The 15789-nt window shown below is 44.3% G+C and overlaps 1 protein-coding gene across 1 annotated transcript; it reads left to right on the top strand.

The window, feature by feature from the left end:
- Positions 1-247: 247 nt before the first annotated feature.
- On the top strand, positions 248-14323 carry LOC124606285 (trypsin delta-like). The gene is made up of 2 exons (XM_047138267.1): positions 248-655; positions 13892-14323. Exons 1-2 carry the CDS (start codon positions 248-250, stop codon positions 14261-14263), a joined length of 780 nt encoding a protein of 259 aa, XP_046994223.1. The 3' UTR covers positions 14264-14323.
- The last annotated feature ends 1466 nt before the right edge of the window (positions 14324-15789 follow it).

Here is a 15789-nt window from a genome sequence, read left to right as displayed (position 1 = left end):
CGCGACTGGTTGCGTATGCAACTGCATAGATGTGAGGATGATAAGCATGTGATCAAAACTTATCATTCAGTAAAAATGTGCAGCTGAGACAGAAAAAAAAATCGATATATGATTTTTTAAATTTTATTTGTGTACATCGCCGTGTGACCGTACATTCATACATGTGTCATTGTTATGGAGAGCTGCAGATATCTGATAAGACGACGATTAAGAAGAGAACGAAGGCAGCTGCGACACAGTCGGCAAGATGCTGCAGTCGGCGCTCGTCGTGTGCCTGCTGTTAGCAGTGTGTAGCTGCGAGCGATTCTCGAGGGTTGGCGGGCTCTTCCCAGACGTGGACGAGCGCATAGTGGACGGCGAGACCGTCAACATAACACAATACCCGTGGACCGTCTCGCTGCAATTCCTGACAAACCACAGGTGCGGCGGCTCCATCATCAGTCCCAAGTGGGTGTTGACAGCTGCAAACGTCGTCTACGGCACAGCATACTTTTACTTCACAGTACGGGCGGGTACCTCAACACGTGAAAGTGGTGGATACGTATACGACGCCGTTAGTATGATCCTGCACGAAGATTTCAACACCTTTACTATAGACAAGGACATCGGTGTCTTCGAGATCGCCGGATCCTTTACTTATGATGACACTGTTCAGGTACCACCAACATAGTGGTGTATAATTCACTCCTCCTAGATTTAAGTTCTGTGTGTACGAAGCGTGGTTATTCCGCATAACCACGTTTCATTGTCTCAACCTCTCTCTCTCTCTCTCTCTCTCTCTCTCTCTCTCTCTCTCTCTCTCTCTCTATCTGTCTATCTATCTACCTCACTTTCTCCCTCCACCTCCTCTTTCTCTCTGTCTGTCTTTCTCCCTCTTTCCATCCAAACCTCCCTCTCTCTTTCTCTCTATTAGTTTAGTCGGTTCCAACATTATGACCCCCTAAAATTATAGCATGCAACTTTCTTCTATCCTGCACCCTCTCCTGCAAACTTTATATCTTGGAATCTATTACTTCTGTGATGCAATCCATCCCACTATTTTCCGCACTTCTCTCTTCGTGCTATCGATCTTCCCCAGCATTTAGGTCTTTTCCAGTGCATCATATCTTCTCATAAAGTGTGCAATGGAGGAGTTTTTGTATCAGTATCAGAATTTCCAAGAATAAAACTGATTTCATTTGTTGTAATAGCGACCTGTTCGCTCTCTTTGCGGCCCACAGAATTCTAAGGAGATGCCTCCAACATCACAGATCAAAGATTTCTATTCTACGACGTTCATCCTATCTTGTGGTCGAGGTTTCCCGTCCATACATTACTACTGGAAAGACCATATTCTTACTTAGAACCTTTGTTGTTAAAATTGCGTCTCTGCACCGTAACACATTAACAGTTAAGAAATTGTTCCGGGCCTTGAAGCCGTGGTTGGATGAATTTCACATTAAAACCCAACGTTTCGTTTCATTTTCAAGGGGGATCGTAGCTTCTTCGAGTTTGCGATTCACGCGTGGCTCGCTGTTGAGTGCATCAAAACTCCATTTAGGCGCGCTCCCGCTCAGTGACGTGCCGTCACGCGCTTTGAATACCCAGGTGCAATTGGCCGTCTTCTGTTGCCGTCGTCTGCTGTTGCTATCGCACCATGGTGGAAGTCTCGTACACATTTTCCTCAGCACCGGTCTAAGGATGGCATTTCAATTTCCTGGCTGCAAAGCATGTTCGGCAACGACTGATCTGTTAGTCACACCCCTTCTACAGTTGCCCCTGGGCGCTTCTAGTCGTTTCTGACCGTTCTTTTTGTAGCACCCACGTACATCTCCCAGCAGTTACATGGGATCCCATAAATTACTGCTTTTCTAGTGGTTTGAGGGAATCTTCGGTCAATTTCAGGTCTTCATGTACCTTCCAGGTGGATTTTTAAATTACCGCTACATTCTGTTTTGTAAAGATTTCTCCTGTGCGGTCAGTAACGTTCTAAACGAAGGGCAGGAAAACTTTCGACTTCACAGGTGCTTTCACATCATTATGATTTTTGCACGGCTGTCTTAACGCTCTTTGCACCTCAGCGGACGAATAACAATTCTTGAGCAATGCAGTGGTGTTTTAATTCCGTTCAAGCAGCTCTGGTTCGCAAATATTCTGTGCTCGATCCGTCAACGTTTTTTTGCTGTGGCTGAATAGTGTGTTGGTTTTCGGTAAACTGTATGGCCTAAGCTGCCATCTTCTTTCTCGAAAAATAGCACATCCAGAAAATTTAATCCCCCGCCTGTCTCCTCCTCCATGGAAAACTGAATCTTCGGATTAATCCCGTTGGGATGCTTGTGGATACCACCCTGTTCCTCTTGTCATCATCTACACAGCGGAACCAAACACTCGTCTTTTCTTGGCAGTTTCCAATGCCTGCTCCAAGAATTTTTCCATGAAGAAATTCACTATAACTGGTCTTAGGGGACTCCCATTAGGCACGCCATCCGTCTGTTCATAGTACTCATCATTCCATTTGAAATATGTGGTCATGATGCAACATTTGTACAGTTCTGCATTATTAGGAGGAAATGCTCTGATTCAGGTGTTGTGCTCGACCGCTATCCCGTTTAATTTACTGATAAACTGTACCGAACTTCAGTCTGGAACCGCGTGACCGCTACGGTCGCAGGTTCGAATCCTGCCTCGGGCATGGATGTGTGTGATGTCCTTCGGTTAGTTAGGTTTACGTAGTTCTAAGTTCTAGGGGACTGATGACCTCGGAAGTTAAGTCCCATAGTGCTCAGAGCCATTTGAACCATTTGTGCCCAACTTTTGATATAGGAGTCCGATTGCTGCACAGAAGGTCGTAATAACTTCGTCAAGAACTTGGCAGTCTAATATGTGGGTCCGCAGCTCGTGGTCTGGTGGTTAGCTTTAGTGCCTCTGGATCAGGGGGCCCAGGTTCGTTCCTGGACGGATCGGGGATTTTCTGCACCCGGGGACTGGCTGTTGGTGTTGTCCTCTACATTTTATCATCACGCGGGAAATCGGCGAGACTGGACTGTGAAAAGATTAGGAATTTGTACGGGCGCTAGTAACAGCGTCGTCGAGCGCTCCACAAACGGAACATCATCAAACAGGTGCGCGAACCAATGGCGCTCATTATAATTCTCAGAATGACGAATGATTATTCGTACACTGAGAGTTAAAAGAGTATTAAGGCCGCCACGCAAATATCATAGCGATGCACAAGCGTCTATGAAATTGAAAGTTCTAATACCATTCTTTAATTACGTTACTGGCTGCATAAGAAAAGTCTTGGCAATATCTTGACAAAACATTCAGCAACCCATAAAGTTCTTGGTGGTAGCACACCCGAATTGGACAGACTTTCCTGAACGTTCTGTCCGGTAGAGGACTTTTTATCAACTGTTTAACAGTTTTAAGAACTTTGTCACTGGGGGTCTTGATTCAGTTTCATGTGTGTCTGTGGGTCTAAAAAGACGTTGATCTTACTATGACAATCACATTCAAAACTACCGCCGCATTTCCGCTGCCAGCAGAGAGAATGATAATACTATCGTTCTCATTCATGCCTTTTATGGCACTCCTATCACCCAAAGTTAAATTACTTTCTTCAGCTGTAACCGTGCCCACATTTCAAATGCCTGCTCCTGCACTGGCTATTATTTCCTCCGTTATCACAACTCGCGGACTAACGGCAAAATTTTCACCCTTGGCCAGCACAATCTCTCATCGTCAGATAACGAATGTCCGTATAACCTGATAACCGTGCAGAAACCGTCGAAGTGGCGGATCGTCAGATTAGGTTGCAAATTATCAAATTTCTGCTTCTATCTACCAGACGTTGTCACGTTTCCTGACACTATCTTGCAATAGCCTGTCAAATCCATTCAAGTCACCACTATAATATTTACTACTGGTATTTACATGGGGAGACACTGACGTACAGTCTGTGATTGCCAGGTCCCGGCGGATGTGTTGAGTCCGCTCTCGTAGTATTGCCTCTTCGCCCGTTCGAAAATTCACTGCGCCTTGGCCGAGCTGCACAATCGTTTAATCCTTGAAAACTTCGAAATAGTATTGAACACTCTGCGTCAAATAAGAGGGAACACAAATGTTGCACACTCTTCTTCCGAAAACATTCAACGCATCACACCTCCTCTCCGCAGAGCCGTCTAATTCTAAAAACGAAACCTTCACGGCCAGAAATGCCACATTCAATAAAATATTCCTTGCTATTGTGCCTTCATCGGATGGATTTTACACTATCACCCACTAGCTAGTTTTCAAGAAAGAAGATGGTAGCTTAAGCAACATGTTTTGCGGAAGCCCCCACTCACAGAACGTTACCTACACCTGGTTTCGAACCACCACTCACAAAAAAGCCATGTATCATAAAAACATTGCCTGACAGAGCAAGGAATAATTGGGAACCAAAGCTTCTTGACGCGGATTTCACCTTACCAATGCATCGATCAAGAATGATTATTCGTCCAATGAGGTAAAAAGCACAAGCGCCTGTGAAATCGAAAGTTTTCCTGCCTTTCGTTAAGATCGCTACTGACCGCATAGGAACATCGTAGTAATCTAAAAACCCACCTGAAGATACAGGATCACCTAAGACTAAGGATTCTCGCAAATCACTGGAAAAAAAGCAGTTTATAGGATCTCGTGTAATTCTGGGTAGGTCTACATGGGTACTACAAACCGAACGACTAGAAGAGCACAGGGACGACTGGGAAATGGGTGAGACTGTCAGATCAGCTGTTGTGGAACATGCTTTACAGCCAGGAGACCACCAGATTCATTTTGATAGGACTCTATTTGTTTTTGGCCATCAGTCTTCTGACTAGTTTGATGCGGCCCGCCACGAATTCCTCTCCTGTGCTAACCTCTTCATCTCAGAGTAGCACTTGCAACCTACATCCTCAATTATTTGCTGGATATATTCCAATCCTCGTCTTCCTCTGCAGTTTTTGCCCTCTACAGCTCCCTCTAATACCGTGGAAGTCGTTTACTCATGTCTTAACAGACGTCCTATCATCCTGTCCCTTCTCCTTATCAGTGTTTTCCATATATTCCTTTCCTCTCCGATTCTGCGCAGAATCTCCTCATTCCTTACCTTATCAGTCCACCTAATTTTCAACATTCGTCTGTAGCACCACATCTCAAATGTTCGATTCTCGTCTGTTCCGGTTTTCCCACACTTCATGTTTCACTACCATACAAAGCTGTACTCCAGACGTACATTCTCAGAAATTTCTTCCTCAAATCAAGGCCGGTAATTGATATTAGCAAACTTCTCTTGGCCAGGAATGCGCTTTTTGCCATTGCTAGTTTGCTTTTGACGTCCCCCTTGCTCCGTCCGTCATTGGTTATTTTACTGCCTAGGTAGCAGAATCCTTGAACTTCATCTACTTCGCGACCATCAATCCCGATATTAAGTTTCTCGCTCTTCTCATTAGTTACTACTATTTCTCAATACCTTCGTCTTTCTTCGATTTACTCTCAATCCATACTCTGTACTCATTAGACTGTTTATTGCGTTTAGCAGATCTTGCATTTCTTCTTCATTCTCACTTAGGATAGCAATGACACCAGCGAATTGTATCGCTGATATCCTTTCACCTTGAACTTTAATTCCACTCCTGAAACTTTCTTTTATTTCCATCATTGCTTCCTCGATGTGCAGATTGAACAGTAGGCGCGAAAGGCTACATCCTTGTCTTACACCCTTTTTAATACGTGCACTTCGTTCTTGGTCGTCCACTTTTATGATTCTCTCTTGGCTGTTGTACATATTGTGTATGACCCGTCTCTCCCTATAGCTTACCCCTGCTTTTCTCAGAATTTCAAACACCTACTTTTCAGCTGAAAGTCGCGTTGTGCTAGGTTTACCCCTTTTTGTTCAATAGGTGTTATTACTCCCTTTCCGCCGGCCGGAGTGGCCGTGCGGTTCTAGGCGCTACAGTCTGGAGCCGCGTGACCGCTACGGTCGCAGGTTCGAATCCTGCCTTGGGCATGGATGTGTGTGATGTCCTTAGGTTAGTTAGGTTTAAGTAGTTCTAAGTTCTAGGGGACTGATGACCACAGCAGTTAAGTCCCATAGTGCTCAGAGCCATTTGAACCATTTCTTTATTCCCTTTCCGTTGAGGAAGTTTCTTGGTAATGAAGTGAATTCGTGCACGTGGACGAATTCATCTTGAGTTCTGAGGCATTTTGGGCAGCGGCCGTTGATGCACACACATCATCGGAATAAAGTATTTTTCTTGTTCTCCTTTCGAAAGCTTTCTACGGATACACAACTTTACCGGTGTAATCCTTTATACACTTCCTCGATGCACTAGGTATATAGAAGTGCCACCAAAGGGAGGCCCACTGTCCCAGGTGTGTGTTATACAACGGAGATGTCGCTGATAACCTACAGTTTGTCCGCTAATGACTGCCTCACGCATCCACCCCATCGACATGTAGTCCGCCTTGAGCTAGAGGATTTATATATATATATATATATATATATATATATATATATATATATATATATAGGGGTACCATGCTCCTTGTCCAAGGAGTGAAGCCAAGACCCTCGTTCCATGTGATACACAACGTTCCACCATCGTGCCCTACGATGCTCGCTGAAGCGTTTCCAGAGCTTACGTTTACAGAGGATTGGCGGCACTCAGCAGATCCCTACCCATACAGTGATGGCTGAACTCCCTACTGAGGTGATCACCATTTGGCTCGACCCGGGAGACACGTGTAACTTAGCCAGTGCCTCGGGTGCGGCGAGTATTATACGTCAAATCGACAGTTACGTCGTATTTCACGAAACACTGGGACTGTCAGTAAATCTTTGTTTACCCTTAAGCACAGTCCACCGTTCAATCACATATATTTACACAATTCTCGGCCTCTTGATATCATTGATTTACTTGTATTTATTACGATGAGCAAACACATTGAGATAGGTGGCCATTTTCATTTAGTTTTAAATAAACAATGACTATTAGTCTGTCAATTTGCTTAATTTACAGAACAAAACGTATTCAAAGTCTTTTCAAATAAAGTTACTGTCTAGTATAACGTAATATAGGTAGTGGAATACATGTACCACACAAACGCCGTTTGTGCCTGTATCACACTCTCGGGGTAGGACAGAAGAGTCTAAACGTGGCACTATACCGGACACTTATCTGCACTCTACATAACGGCGAGATACTTCCCACTAGATTAAGTTGCGTCGAGTGTAGTTAGTTTTTAACTTTTTTTAAAAATGATCTGATTATGATCAAGGTCGAAAGTAATTACTTCTGAAGTGTATTTAATGCAAGTACTATCTAGATATAACATCACAAATAAGGCACTACAGAAGGGTCGTGGACTCTTATCTGGACACTTGGTCTTCAATCGATAAAATGAATACCACTTAAGTCCTCACGTCCTTAATCCAGATCAGTCATAGTTTACAGATTAATTTAGAACGACAGAGACCCTTTTAAATCACTAAATAATTAAAACTACACAATACTGCCATTTCCAACATGAGCGGCGAAATATGCCAGCGAGTGCGTAAATACGTGATATATTCACAGCCGAATTCTGCAATAATTGATGTCAGAAATTTGTTGTTGTGTTATACTCAGTATGTATTAAGAATGAAAATTATATCAGAACGGAGTACTGAAATTATTTTCCTTGTGGATTTTTACTTTAATGCTGGATAAACAAAAGCTCTGTCAGATAAAGATCCGTTAATATCTGAAACCTTACAATGACGTGAGACGTATACAGAGCAGAAATACGTGTATCCTTTCATATCTTTTTCCTCTTTACCTGCACCAGAGCCCATGAAAGGTAGGGCCTTGACGACCACCTGCCTCCCCCATTCATCTCTCGAACTCGCCAGCCTTCTCCAGTTCAGCAATTCTAATCTCCTCAGATCCGTCTCTACATTAGCCAACTGTCGCAATATTGGTCTTCCCACTGAGCAGCTACCCTCTGGCTCTGCATATAGCAGCCTCTTTGGTACTCGCTGCTCTTCTATTATATGCACGAGTCCCACCCACTGTAATCTTCGTGCTTCGTGCTTCACATCTAGGGCTATTAGTGGATTTCTGCGAAGTTCTTATAGCTCTGCGTTGATCCTTATTCTCTAAGCACCATTATCGCGCTCCTTATATCGTCGGCAGTACTTTGCGTTCCCATGTATCCAAGACATTTCTGACTTGTTGTGTTATTGTTTCAGAGCAACATGTAATAACAGGTTTCATGATTGTTTGGTAATCTCTCACCTACAAGTGCCCAGAGATGTTGGAGGTTCACAGCAGGCAAAGGAAGCTGCAGTAGCACTTGTTACCTGCAGCTGTTCTTTATTTGTGTTGTTACCACGTAAATATACCTCCCAGACACTTAAACTGATTTACTCATTCTAACTTGTTTTGTTCCTGGTGTTGATCACATACTTCGCTTTTTCCTTACCTATGATGAATCCAGGTACAGACGCTTCGCGTTCCAAAACTACATAGTTTCCCAGCAGATGTTCTCTATTCCTCCAGAGGATGGTGAAGTCGCCCGCAAGTGCCGTATTCTGTGTCGTCCTGTTGAAAATAGTACTCTCTGCTTTGCTTGTAGTTTTCCCATGACAATCTGCAGAGCAAAGTTGAATAACGTGGGTGATACAGAATTTTCTTTTTTGAGACTTTGAAAGATCTGAAAATTATCGGAATAGCTGCCATTAGTTTTTATTTTGTAGTTGGCGTTGCTTGGTCATTTACAAGAGACGTATTAGGTTTGGTAGATTGACCACCTCCCGTAACGCCTTGAAAAGAACGTTCCGATTGACACTGTCGTAAGCTGCTTTAGGGTTCACATACAGTTGATGTACCTTAACTCTGAACTCGTAATACTTTTCCATTATTATCTATGGATGAACATTTGATCTGTTGCTGCTTTTTTCCCTCAAGTCGCCCTGGCAATTCTAGGCATCAGTGGTTATTGCAAATTGTTCTATCATTCTTCCTATATTTTGGTATGATGACGGATGTGTTCCAGTTTGTTGGTATTAATTCACTTCTCCATATTTTACGAAACAATCCATCATTTTCTTTAATAACTCTATACCATGGTGATTGAATGTTTCATTTGCCCACTCGTCTTCCCTAAAGCTCTTCCGTTCCTCGTCTACTAAACAGCCACAATTACATCTTTGTTCCTCTCCGTCATCAGTGGTAACTTATCTTCCTCCAAAGCTCTTTTGATCCTCATCTCCTAAACAGCTACAATTACTTCCTTGTTCCCCTCCATCACCATTGGCAACTTATCTTATCCAAAAGCTGTATAGTTCCTTATCTCCTAAACAGAAACAATAACTTCTTTGTTCCTCTCCATCATCATCGGTAGATTATCTTCCACCAAAGCTCAGTAGCTTCTAAACTCCTAAACAGCTACAATTACTTCTTTGTTTCCCTCCATCATCACTGCTATCAGCTCGTACTATCTGTTTCTCTTTTTCAAATTCCTGTATTTGCCCAGGTTGCTATAACTCATTAAAATATTCTTCCCAACCTTTTTCTGGTTTCATTCCCGATCAGCTTTCCTTCCATATCGCAGATATCATTGTCCGTGGCTTCCAGACATTTTTTTCCTTAGAGGTTCTTCTGATTCCTTTTCAGTTCTACATTCCTCGATGTCTTCCAGGCAACGTTTCGCTGATTCTCTCTGTTTCTTTTTTCCAATCGTTTTTACATTACTTCGTTTCTTCACGGCAGCCCGTGTTACTCGCTGGAGTATCTTACTCCTTGCGCTGCCGTTCCTTAGTAGCATTCTCACAGTCATCACCAGATCACTCACTTCTTCTAACTTTGTTATCAAGTTCCAGCTTGGATTATGTCTTTAATTCATTGTTCTTTTCATTAATTGCCATTGCTCTTCAGGGCTGGCTTCCACCTCATCGACATTTGCTCTAATCTCTTCATCTGTTTCTCTTTCGAAGTCTGTTCTTTCCCTGTCACTGGTGATGACTGGATCCTCATTATACGCCCTGTATCTGTATACAAGATTATAAATTGTTGTTAATATCTTATGCTTACATTTGACTATCAACATATAAAAAAACATGCTCCTTGCTCGAGGGATTCTCTTGTCTGCCTTGCGGCGTCATGAAGATACGGTGTGGAGTGAACACGTGTCAGCACACCGCTCTCCCAGCTGTTTTGCAGACTTCCAGGGCGTTAGAGCTGCTACTGTTCGCTCAAATAGCTCCTCAAGTGGCATCATGAGGCTGAGTGTACCTCGTACCAATCCTCCCACCAAGTGAAATCCTTGTTAGTACCGAGAATCGAATCCAGGTCCTCCACATGACAGCCATTTACGCTGACCACTCAGTTATGGACACTGAAATCATCACGATATATGGATCCGACTCAACTTCTGCCACCCTCCTCACCTTGAAATCAATGTTTGAGCCATGTCTTCTGTAAATAAGCACATGATATGGCCGGTTGATTGTATCCCCATCCGGAGATTTCCACGTTCCTTTATGGATGTTATTTTGTCGGAATATGGTGCCCCTTATGGTGAGGCTTTTGTTCACGCGAAAATCAACCAGCCTGAGTCTGATGTCACTGCATTCTTTATGTAGGCTGTAGTTTCTAAAATTTTCTCCAAACACGGTATCCCTTCCAACCTTGCCGTTCATGTCTCCTACAATCACTTTCCCATCATTTCCCGCTATAGTACCATATGAACGATCAACCTGTTCCTTAAAAGAGTCTTTTGTCTCTTCGTTGGTTTTCTCTGGAGCATGAGAGCGAATCAGTGTCGTACCTAAGAATTTCGATTTTGTTCTCAGTGTGCATATCCTGCCGTTTAGAAACTCAGGATTCGATATCACCGAATTGTATGCTCCGTCTACTAGGAAACGATTACAAGACTGGCTGTACCATTATTGCTGCAAAACGATGTGCAGTCACCAGAGATTCTACGTAGAGATTTCCTCCCGACTACTCCTCCAAGGCTACTATTCCTGTTAGTACTTTCTCGGTTGGTCTTCCAAGTTCCTCAGTGACGCTGCTGTGTTGAGACTCAGTACTTCCTGTTATTCATTCTCAGGTCAGTCAGTGTCTGTTGCTTATTCTGTCATATGGCATCTTAAATAATGAAAGTTACTGAACAGCATAGGACCCTTGTTTTAAATTGACATTCCTAATTCGACTTAATAAGGCACTTAATGACTGACAATGAGAAATAACTTGTTGCCGACATCATGCCTGTCATGTGCTTAGTTGTAAGTGCACGCAGAGAAGCAAAAAAATTAATGGTGCATTTTCATGTAGCTGAAATGTAAGTCTGAAGTTCCGGGCCTGACTCTTATCAGGGACTTCGCGTTTTCTGATCAGTTAAACTCCAGCAGATCTCTGGTGCTGGTGGGGGTAGCGCGTATAAGGCGCTCAATGGGGAGTTCATCTGTGGCCTTGCTATTGAAGATGAGAGTGTAATTTTTTTTTAATTATGCACCACAATGTAAAACATAAAACATGATTCTCAGCCATCCTGTTACTCTCTCTCTCTCTCACACACACACTCGTAATCACACGTTCACAGCCGCGCGGGATTAGCCGAGCGGTTTAAGGCGCTGCAATCATGGACTGTGCGGCTGATCCCGGCGGAGGTTCGAGTCCTCCCTCGGGCATGGGTGTGTGTGTTTGATCTTAGGATAATTTAGGTTAAGTAGTGTGTAAACTTAGGGACTGATGACCTTAGCAGTTAAGTCCCATAAGATTTCACACACATTTGAACACACGTTCACACGCAAGATCAAAATACGTAAGCCTTAAGTCAATTTATTTAGAAAATACACAGACTAAACGCCAGTTATAATACGTAACAAGGAAATGTGCCTGAGTGATCAGCGGAAAAATAACAGATGAACCGTTCACCTAGGAAACACATCAAAATCTTTTACCCAAGGAATACGTGAATGTCAAAGATCCTACGGATTCTTAAAAAACGAACGCCGGCCAGGGTGGCCGAGCGGTTCTAGGCTCTACAGTCTGGAACCGCGCGACCACTACGGTCGCAGGTTCGAATCCTGCCTCGTGTATGGATGTGTGTGATGTCCTTAGGTTAGTTAGATTTAAGTAGTTCTAAGTTCTAGGGGACTGATGACCTCAGCAGTTAAGTCCCATAGTGCTCAGAGCCATTTGAACCATTTGAAAAAACGAACTACATTCGAGTCACTGTCTCCTAAAATAGAAGGTAGATCAGCTAGGCAGTTGGTTACAGCCCTCATATTTTGATATAAACCAGAGAGTAAATACACCGACAGAAAAAAATCGCAACACCAATAAAGCGCTGTGCGACATAAGCGAAAGTTGGTAGGCGTGTTTCTATATATGAAAGATGGCATCTATTCAAAATTTCGCGCCAGTCACAAAAGAGTAGCGCTAGTAACGCTACTATGAGCATGCAATTCAGGTTTGCGTTAAATACCTTCTGTAACGGCCCTGAGCGTTAGTTGCCTTTGACACTAGACGCGTTAGTCAAGAATGCCTTTAAGGCGACAAAGACGCCATTATCAACACCTGATAGTTTTAAGAAGGTCGTATATTAGGGCTACGAGAAGCTGGATGTTGCTTCTGCGATATTCCAGAAAGGCTTGTCAGAAATGTTGCCTCTGTTTCTGACTGTTGGCAGTGGCTGTCACGAGAGTGCACGGATGCAAAAAGACTGGACTTCGAACGGCGACCTGGCAGTCTCGAGAGGCAAGATCATCGTGTTCGACGTATGGCTCTGGCACATAGCACTGCATCTGCAGTAGGAATTTAAGCAGCACTTGGCACCACAGTGAGAAAAGAACTGTTAAAGTCGGTTACGTTAAGGACAACTCTAAACCAGACGCCCTGTAGCGTGCAGTCCGTTGACCTCTAACCAACGTCTTAGGCAACTTCAGTGGCGTCAAGCGAGAGATCGTTGGAGGACAAGGTAGCGGTCTGTTATGTTTTCTGATGATAGCTGGTTCTGCCTCGGAGCCAGTGATGCCCGTGTGTTGATTAGGAGGTGGCCAGTTGAGGACCTGGTTATCCCATGCGTCCTGACTGCAAATTAGTGCTTCAATCTAGTGATGTGACCTTTTGTGCTGCCATTCATGAATAGTATTCCAGAGGCGTTTCCCAACATGATAATGCTCCCCCACATACCGTTGTTGTAACCCAACGTGTTCTACTGACTCTCGACATGTTTCCTTGGCCTGCTCGAACACCAGGTCTGCCCGCAATCGAGCACGTACCGGATATCGTCGAACTACAACTCCAGCGTCGTCCACAACCAGCATTAACCGTTCCGGTGTTGACTGACCAAGGGCAATAGGCGAGAAACTGCAGCCTAAAAATTGACAGCCCGCACCTGTACAATACAATGCATGCGCATCTGCTTGCATTCTACATTCTGCGGGTTATAGCGGTTACAAATGTACCATCGTTTCACATTCGCAATGGCTTATCTCGCGCTTATATTAACGTGTGACCTTGCAATGTCAATCTATCAAATTTGTTACGTAGACAAACGTATTCCCGATATTTCTTTACACTACATCAGTCATTCCTTGGTGTTGCGATTTTTTTCCGACAGTGTATGATGTGATGGCAATGGACATTCCATTACGCATAAACCTACCCCTCCTTCCTCCTCCCCCCTCCTCCCACACACTCAAATTAGTGTTACTTGCGTCATCTAGAGAACCAGCCTACCAGAATTATAACAGTAAAGCTCGCACTTCTTGTACCATCTTCCACCGGAATGTACTGAAGATTTGCTTGTGGCTCTTGTGCTGGCTTTTCTTTTCAACAGACTAATTTCTCTCAATCTAGGTGTTCTCAAACAGTAAGACTTACATCACTGTACTTTACAGCCGATCGCCCTCGCCGATTACGAGCCAGAAGTTGACGTCACCGCCTATATTACCGGCTGGGGTGTGTTGACGTCTTCAGTGGCCTTGGACTACGCTGACGAGCTGCAAGCTCACAGCGCAGTCATCATGGAGCGGAATGCGTGCAACGCCACCTACGAGTGTGAAATCTATGGTGAAGGATGCGTGACGGAGAACATGATCTGCACGACGGAGAAGCCGTGGTGCACTGGTGACGGCGGCGGCCCCCTGGTCATAAACAACATTCAGTACGGCATCGCCTCCTGGGGGTACACCTGCGGCCCTGGATACCCGGGCGTGTACGCCAACGTGGCTGCTCTGCGCGCGTGGGTTAATCAAACAACTGGCGTTTAGCTGTCTACGCCTACGACTTGTTCTCAATACTTATGCACATCAGTAGTTTTTTTTTTTTAATTCAAGAAACAAAAATAAATTTCGTTGCAACAACTACGAGTCGTAGTGATTCACTCACCTTCCCTCTCTTTCACACGTGCACGCATAGCGATCCAAACAAAAGAGCCTGTGTAAACGCGTAAATATAAAACTGGGACCCATCCGCTGCATAACAGAAATCATGGAGTGGCGATATGCATGTATACTGGTGGCGACAGTACCGCGTACACAACGTATAAAAGGGTGGTGTACTGGCGGAGCTGTCATTTGTATTCAGTTGATTCATGTGAAACAGTTTCCCACCTGATTATCACCGTACGAAGGGAATCAACAGACTTTAAATGCGGATCGTAGTTGGAGCTATACCCATGTGACATTCCATTAAGGAAATCGTTAGGGAATTTAATATTCCGAGTTCCATAGTGTCAATAGAGTGCAGAGAATACCAAATTTCTGGCATTACCTCTCACCACGGACAACGACCTTCACCTAACAACCGACAGTAGCGGTGTTTGCGTAGAGTTTTCAGCGCTAATAGATACACTATGTGAGCCGGCCGAAGTGGCCGTGCGGTTAAAGGCGCTGCAGTCTGGAACCGCAAGACCGCTACGGTCGCAGGTTCGAATCCTGCCTCGGGCATGGATGTTTGTGCTGTCCTTAGGTTAGTTAGGTTTAACTAGTTCTAAGTTCTAGGGGACTAATGACCTCAGCAGTTGAGTCCCATATTGCTCAGAGCCATTTGAACCATTTGATACACTATGTGATCAAAAGTATCCGGACACCCTCAAAAACATGTTTTTCATATCAGGTGCATTGTGCTGCCACCTGCTGCCAGGTACTCCATATCAGCGAACTCAGAAGTCATTAGACAGCGTGAGAGAGCAGAACAGGGTGTACGGCGGAACTCTACGGACTTCGAACATGGTCAGGTGATTGGCTGTCACTTGTGTTATACGTCTGTACGCAGCTCTCCACACTCCTAAACTCCCCTAGGTCCACTGTTTCTGATGTGATAGTAAAGTGGAAACGTGAGTGATTGGCTGTCACTTGTGTTATACGTCTGTACGCAGCTCTCCACACTCCTAAACTCCCCTAGGTCCACTGTTTCTGATGTGATAGTAAAGTGGAAACGTGAAGGGACAAAAAAAAAAAAATGGCTCTGAGCCTTATCGGACTTAACTTCTAAGGTCATCAGTCCCCTAGAACTTAGAACTACTTAAACCTAACTAACTTAAGGACATCACACACATCCATGCCCGAGGCAGGATTCGAACCTGCGACCGTAGCGGTCACGCGGTTCCTGACTGTAACGCCTTTAACCGCTTGGCCACCCCGGCCGGCATGAAGGGACACATACATCACGAAAGCGTATAGGTCGATCTCGTCTGTTGACTGACAGAGACCGGCGACAGTTGAAGTGGGCAGACATCTATCCAGACCGTCACACAGGAATTCCAAACTGCATCAGGATCCACTGCAAGTACTAT

Source organism: Schistocerca americana, chromosome 3 (genome assembly GCF_021461395.2).
Source record: "Schistocerca americana isolate TAMUIC-IGC-003095 chromosome 3, iqSchAmer2.1, whole genome shotgun sequence".
NCBI lineage: Eukaryota > Metazoa > Arthropoda > Insecta > Orthoptera > Acrididae > Schistocerca > Schistocerca americana.
This window is presented reverse-complemented; position numbering and strand designations above follow the sequence as displayed.